We start from the raw sequence: 7,500 nt of genomic DNA on the forward strand, positions 1-7,500 counted from the left end.
CGTGTGTGTGTGTGTGTGTGTGTGTGTGTACCTTCTCTGAGTAGGGGATGTTGTAGATTTCAGCATAAAGCCGAGCTGCGCTCACGACAAAACTGAAGTGCCTGATGGGAAACAGAGGGAAATGAGAGTTAGAAATAACGAAAAGAAGGAGGAGAAAATGGGAAGTCACCAACAGGTCAGGGGTCACCAACAGGTCAATCTAGAGAGAGGTGTAGAGCAGGGGTCGCCAACAGGTCAATCTAGAGTGGGCTATAGAGCAGGGGTCACCAACAGGTCAATCTAGAGAGAGGTGTAGAGCAGGGGTCACCAACAGGTCAATCTAGAGAGAGAGGTAGAGCAGGGGTCACCAACAGGTCAATCTAGAGAGGGCTATAGAGCAGGGGTCACCAACAGGTCAGGGGTCACCAACAGGTCAGGGGTCACCAACAGGTCAACCTAGAGAGAGGTGTAGAGCAGGGGTCACCAACAGGTCAGGGGTCACCAACAGGTCAATCTAGAGAGGGCTGTAGAGCAGGGGTCACCAACAGGTCAGGGGTCACCAACAGGTCAGGGGTCACCAACAGGTCAATCTAGAGAGGGCTGTAGAGCAGGCGTCACCAACAGGTCAGGGGTCACCAACAGGTCAATCTAGAGAGGGCTGTAGAGCAGGGGTCACCAACAGGTCAGGGGTCACCAACAGGTCAATCTAGAGAGGGCTGTAGAGCAGGGGTCACCAACAGGTCAGGGGTCACCAACAGGTCAATCTAGAGAGAGCTGTAGAGCAGGGGTCACCAACAGGTAAATCTAGAGAGAATGTTAAACTGATGCTTAACCTGGGGCAAAACTAAATTCATGTTATTTTCAAACTCTCCTCAGAACGTTTCAGATAAATTACATGTTCACTCATTAGATGGTTCTCTGGGCGGCAGGTAGTCTAGTGGTTAGAGGAGGCAGGTAGTCTAGTGGTTAGAGGAGGCAGGTAGCCTAGTGGTTAGAGCGTTGGACCAGTAACCGAAAGGTTGCTGGAACGAATCCCAGAGCTGACATGGTAAAAATCATAGCTAGCAGTATAGCTAGCAGTATAGCTAGGATAGCTAGCAGCATAGCTAGCAGTATAGCTAGGATAGCAGTATAGCTAGCAGCATAGCTAGCAGTATAGCTAGCAGTATAGCTAGCAGTATAGCTAGCAGCATAGCTAGCAGTATAGCTAGCAGCATAGCTAGCAGTATAGCTAGGATAGCAGTATAGCTAGCAGCATAGCTAGCAGTATAGCTAGCAGTATAGCTAGGATAGCTAGCAGCATAGCTAGCAGTATAGCTAGTAAAGCTAGTATAGCTAGCAGTATAGCTAGCAGCATAGCTAGTATAGCTAGCAGCATAGCTAGTATAGCTAGCAGCGCTAGCAGTATAGCTAGGATAGCTAGGATATCTAGCATCATAGCTAGTTTAGCTAGCAGTATAGCTAGTATAGCTAGCAGCATAGCTAGTATAGCTAGAATAATTAGTATAGCTAGCATCATAGCTAGTATAGCTAGCAGAATAGCTAGTAGTATAGCTAGTAAAGCTAGCAGTATAGGTAGCAGTATAGCTAGCAGTATAGCTAGTATAGCTAGCAGTATAGCTAGTATAGCTAGCAGTATAGCTAGTATCGTTGGTCTACTCACAGTGAGTCCTTCAGGTCAAACTCTATGGGAGACGGGGGTCGTTTAGGTGACTGCCAGAATAAACCTGCAGAACAAGGACAGAGATGAGAAGACAGGACAATATCATGGCAACAGGTCATCTATAGACATAAAGATATTAAAAGCTCTTTGTTGTGTGTGTGGATTGACGGCAACAGGTTATCTATAGACATAAAGATACTAAAAGCTCTTTGTTGTGTGTGTGGATTGACGGCAACAGGTTATCTATAGACATAAAGATACTAAAAGCTCTTTGTTGTGTGTGTGGATTGAAGGCAACAGGTCATCTATAGACATAAAGGTGCTAAAAGCTCTTTGTTTTGGGTGTGGATTGACGGCGACAGGTTATCTATAGACATAAAGGTGCTAAAAGCTCTTTGTTTTGGGTGTGGATTGACGGCGACAGGTTATCTATAGACATAAAGATGCTAAAAGATCAACAGAGAGAGAGAGATACTCACTACCGTCTTTTAACCGAGTGTCCAGGGGAAAGGAGTGCAGCAGCTGTAGAGCCTATATGAGAACACACACACACACACACACACACACACACACACACACACACGCGCACACACACACACACACACACGGAAACAAGGCTATGGTGTGTGTGTCTCTTTGTGTGTCTGCTGTCAGTGTGTGTGTGTGTGTGTGTCTCTCTGTGTGTCTGCTGTCAGTGTGTGTGTGTGTGTGTGTGTGTGTGTGTGTGTGTGTGTGTGTTTGTCTCTCTGTGTGTCTGCTGTCAGTGTGTGTGTGTGGGGGGGGGAGGGGGGGGGCAACGTTACCTTTCTCTTGAAGTACTTGTCGAATTTGAGGCGTGCCAGGATGATACAGTGTTCCCATTGGCTGGGCCGTCGACTCAGCAGCTTGACTACCTGGAACGCCCCCTCCAGAGTCTCCCTCTGCTGCATCCTCTACACACACACACACACACACACACACACATAAAACACATTTTCTTCCCTATAATAATGAACAAATGGCCCTCAGTGTTAATTTACTGTCTGTCCCTCACCTCAGTGTTAATATACTGTCTGTTACTGTCTGTCCCACACCTCAGTGTTAATTTACTGTCTGTTACTGTCTGTCCCACACCTCAGTGTTAATTTACTGTCTGTTACTGTCTGTCCCACACCTCAGTGTTAATTTACTGTCTGTTACTGTCTGTCCCACACCTCAGTGTTAATTTACTGTCTGTTACTGTCTGTCCCACACCTCAGTGTTAATATACTGTCTGTTACTGTCTGTCCCACACCTCAGTGTTAATTTACTGTCTGTTACTGTCTGTCCCACACCTCAGTGTTAATATACTGTCTGTTACTGTCTGTCCCACACCTCAGTGTTAATTTACTGTCTGTTACTGTCTGTCCCACACCTCAGTGTTAATTTACCAGGATTTCTGGAAAAAGCTGATCATTTAGGGAAAGTTATGGGAACTTTGCAACCCGAGTCATGAGAAGAAGCTGTTCCTACCTGTAGCACGGCTTCTGCAGAGGAGTGGGTCTGCCAAAACATATTATAGATGGTGGGCTTGTGGGCAAACGCACTCTCAAACTACAGACAGAGAGACAGAGGGAGAGAGTGGAGTGAGAGAGTGGAGTGAGAGAGAGAGAGAGAGAATTACAGAAAGGGAGAGAGGAGAGAAAGAGAGAGGAGAGAAAGAGAGAGAGACAGAAAGAGAGAGAGAGTGAGAGAGACGGAAAGGGAGAGAGAGAGAACAAATCAAAATCAAATCAAATGTTATTTGTCACGTGCGCCAAATACAACAGGTTATCATGTTTCATATCACATATTTACTAAATCAACTAAAGTAAAAAATCTAATAAAAAGTAACACTGAATAATAATAATATTGAGTCTGTATACAGGGGGCACCGGTACCGAATCAGTGTGCGGGGGTACAATTTAGTCGAGGTAATTTGTACATGTAGGTAGGGGGTAAAGTGACTATGCATAGAGAATAAACAGCGAGTAGCAGCAGAGTACAAACGTGTGTAAATAGTCCGGGTGGCCATTTAAATAATTGTTCAGCAGTCTTATGGCTCGGGGGTAGAAGCTGTGTTCAGGGTGTTGTCCTCAACATATTCTACAACCCTCCATATTAGAATGGAACATAGTTAGATTAGTCCTATCACCTTGTCCCATTGGATGGTGTGTTCTATAACAACCAGTTAGATTAGTCCTGTCACCTTGTCCCATTGGATGGTGTGTTCTATAATAACCAGTTAGATTAGTCCTATCACCTTGTCCCGTGCCCATTGGATGGTGTGTTCTATAACAACCAGTTAGATTAGTCCTGTCACCTTGTCCCATTGGATGGTGTGTTCTATAACAACCAGTTAGATTAGTCCTATCACCTTGTCCCATTGGATGGTGTGTTCTATAATAACCAGTTAGATTAGTCCTATCACCTTGTCCCATTGGATGGTGTGTTCTATAACAACCAGTTAGATTAGTCCTATCACCTTGTCCCATTGGATGGTGTGTTCTATAACAACCAGTTAGATTAGTCCTATCACCTTGTCCCATTGGATGGCGTGTTCTATAATAACCAGTTAGATTAGTCCTGTCACCTTGTCCCATTGGATGGTGTGTTCTATAATAACCAGTTAGATTAGTCCTATCACCTTGTCCCTTGTCCCATTGGATGGTGTGTTCTATAATAACCAGTTAGATTAGTCCTATCACCTTGTCCCATTGGATGGTGTGTTCTATAATAACCAGTTAGATTAGTCCTATCACCTTGTCCCATTGGATGGTGTGTTCTATAATAACCAGTTAGATTAGTCCTATCACCTTGTCCCTTGTCCCATTGGATGGTGTGTTCTATAATAACCAGTTAGATTAGTCCTATCACCTTGTCCCTTGGCCCATTGGATGGTGTGTTCTATAATAACCAGTTAGATTAGTCCTATCACCTTGTCCCTTGTCCCATTGGATGGTGTGTTCTATAATAACCAGTTAGATTAGTCCTATCACCTTGTCCCATTGGATGGTGTGTTCTATAACAACCAGTTAGATTAGTCCTATCACCTTGTCCCATTGGATGGTGTGTTCTATAATAACCAGTTAGATTAGTCCTATCACCTTGTCCCATTGGATGGTGTGTTCTATAATAACCAGTTAGATTAGTCCTATCACCTTGTCCCGTGCCCATTGGATGGTGTGTTCTATAACAACCAGTTAGATTAGTCCTATCACCTTGTCCCATTGGATGGTGTGTTCTATAACAACCAGTTAGATTAGTCCTATCACCTTGTCCCATTGGATGGTGTGTTCTATAATAACCAGTTAGATTAGTCCTATCACCTTGTCCCATTGGATGGTGTGTTCTATAATAACCAGTTAGATTAGTCCTATCACCTTGTCCCATTGGATGGTGTGTTCTATAATAACCAGTTAGATTAGTCCTATCACCTTGTCCCATTGGATGGTGTGTTCTATAATAACCAGTTAGATTAGTCCTATCACCTTGTCCCATTGGATGGTGTGTTCTATAATAACCAGTTAGATTAGTCCTATCACCTTGTCCCATTGGATGGTGTGTTCTATAATAACCAGTTAGATTAGTCCTATCACCTTGGCCCATTGGATGGTGTGTTCTATAATAACCAGTTAGATTAGTCCTATCACCTTGTCCCTTTCCCATTGGATGGTGTGTTCTATAATAACCAGTTAGATTAGTCCTATCACCTTGTCCCTTGTCCCATTGGATGGTGTGTTCTATAATAACCAGTTAGATTAGTCCTATCACCTTGTCCCATTGGATGGTGTGTTCTATAATAACCAGTTAGATTAGTCCTATCACCTTGTCCCATTGGATGGTGTGTTCTATAATAACCAGTTAGATTAGTCCTATCACCTTGTCCCTTGTCCCATTGGATGGTGTGTTCTATAATAACCAGTTAGATTAGTCCTATCACCTTGTCCCTTGGCCCATTGGATGGTGTGTTCTATAATAACCAGTTAGATTAGTCCTATCACCTTGTCCCTTGTCCCATTGGATGGTGTGTTCTATAATAACCAGTTAGATTAGTCCTATCACCTTGTCCCATTGGATGGTGTGTTCTATAACAACCAGTTAGATTAGTCCTATCACCTTGTCCCATTGGATGGTGTGTTCTATAATAACCAGTTAGATTAGTCCTATCACCTTGTCCCATTGGATGGTGTGTTCTATAATAACCAGTTAGATTAGTCCTATCACCTTGTCCCGTGCCCATTGGATGGTGTGTTCTATAACAACCAGTTAGATTAGTCCTATCACCTTGTCCCATTGGATGGTGTGTTCTATAACAACCAGTTAGATTAGTCCTATCACCTTGTCCCATTGGATGGTGTGTTCTATAATAACCAGTTAGATTAGTCCTATCACCTTGTCCCATTGGATGGTGTGTTCTATAATAACCAGTTAGATTAGTCCTATCACCTTGTCCCATTGGATGGTGTGTTCTATAATAACCAGTTAGATTAGTCCTATCACCTTGTCCCATTGGATGGTGTGTTCTATAATAACCAGTTAGATTAGTCCTATCACCTTGTCCCATTGGATGGTGTGTTCTATAATAACCAGTTAGATTAGTCCTATCACCTTGTCCCATTGGATGGTGTGTTCTATAATAACCAGTTAGATTAGTCCTATCACCTTGGCCCATTGGATGGTGTGTTCTATAATAACCAGTTAGATTAGTCCTATCACCTTGTCCCTTTCCCATTGGATGGTGTGTTCTATAATAACCAGTTAGATTAGTCCTATCACCTTGTCCCATTGGATGGTGTGTTCTATGACAACCAGTTAGATTAGTCCTATCACCTTGTCCCATTGGATGGTGTGTTCTATGACAACCAGTTAGATTAGTCCTATCACCTTGTCCCATTGGATGGTGTGTTCTATAATAACCAGTTAGATTAGTCCTATCACCTTGCCCATTGGATGGTGTGTTCTATAATAACCAGTTAGATTAGTCCTATCACCTTGTCCCATTGGATGGTGTGTTCTATAATAACCAGTTAGATTAGTCCTATCACCTTGGCCCTTGCCCATTGGATGGTGTGTTCTATAACAACCAGTTAGATTAGTCCTATCGCCTTGTCCCATTGGATGGTGTGTTCTATAATAACCAGTTAGATTAGTCCTATCACCTTGTCCCGTGCCCATTGGATGGTGTGTTCTATAATAACCAGTTAGATTAGTCCTATCACCTTGTCCCGTGCCCATTGGATGGTGTGTTCTATAATAACCAGTTAGATTAGTCCTATCACCTTGTCCCGTGCCCATTGGATGGTGTGTTCTATGACAGCAGGGAAAGACTTGAGGGTGCAGAACGGAATCTCCTCTTCTGGTGGGTCCCTCTGTCAATACGCAGAGATATGGACATTCAGAAACACAGGCATCTGGTTACACATGGCTGGTACGACGAGAGAGACAGAGAGACAGACAGAGACAGACAGACAGACAGACAGACAGAACGTACATGGCTGGTACGACCATTGAGAGAGAGAGAGAGACAGGCAGACAGAGAGACAGGCAGAGACAGGCAGACAGAGACAGACAGGCAGACAGGCAGACAGACAGACAGACAGGCAGACAGACAGGCAGACAGACAGTACGTACATGGCTGGTACGACCATTGAGACAGGCAGACAGGCAGACAGACACACAGAGAAAGACAGACAGACAGACAGACAGACAGACAGACAGACAGACAGTACATGGCTGTTGTAAGACTCGGTCAGGTTGGGCAGACAGACAGACAGACAGACAGACAGACAGACAGTACATGGCTGTTGTAAGACTCGGTCAGGTTGGGCAGACAGACAGACAGACAGACAGACAGACAG

At 44.0% G+C, this 7,500-nt stretch overlaps 1 protein-coding gene across 1 annotated transcript in view; it reads right to left on the reverse strand.

Annotated features, from left to right (window-relative positions):
• LOC139395667 (ubiquitin-like modifier-activating enzyme 6) overlaps positions 1-7,500 on the reverse strand; it is a 39,371-nt gene that overhangs the window by 12,191 nt on the left and 19,680 nt on the right. Inside the window, exons 21-26 of the mRNA XM_071142994.1 lie at positions 6,922-7,011; positions 3,134-3,214; positions 2,446-2,574; positions 2,122-2,173; positions 1,643-1,706; positions 32-101 (exon numbers count right to left, since the gene is read on the reverse strand). Coding sequence (XP_070999095.1) covers positions 32-101; positions 1,643-1,706; positions 2,122-2,173; positions 2,446-2,574; positions 3,134-3,214; positions 6,922-7,011 — 486 coding nt within the window. The remainder of the gene's footprint in view (positions 1-31; positions 102-1,642; positions 1,707-2,121; positions 2,174-2,445; positions 2,575-3,133; positions 3,215-6,921; positions 7,012-7,500) is intronic.

The sequence above is a fragment of the Oncorhynchus clarkii genome, unplaced genomic scaffold, assembly GCF_045791955.1.
Source record: "Oncorhynchus clarkii lewisi isolate Uvic-CL-2024 unplaced genomic scaffold, UVic_Ocla_1.0 unplaced_contig_6398_pilon_pilon, whole genome shotgun sequence".
Classification (NCBI taxonomy): Eukaryota; Metazoa; Chordata; class Actinopteri; order Salmoniformes; family Salmonidae; genus Oncorhynchus; species Oncorhynchus clarkii.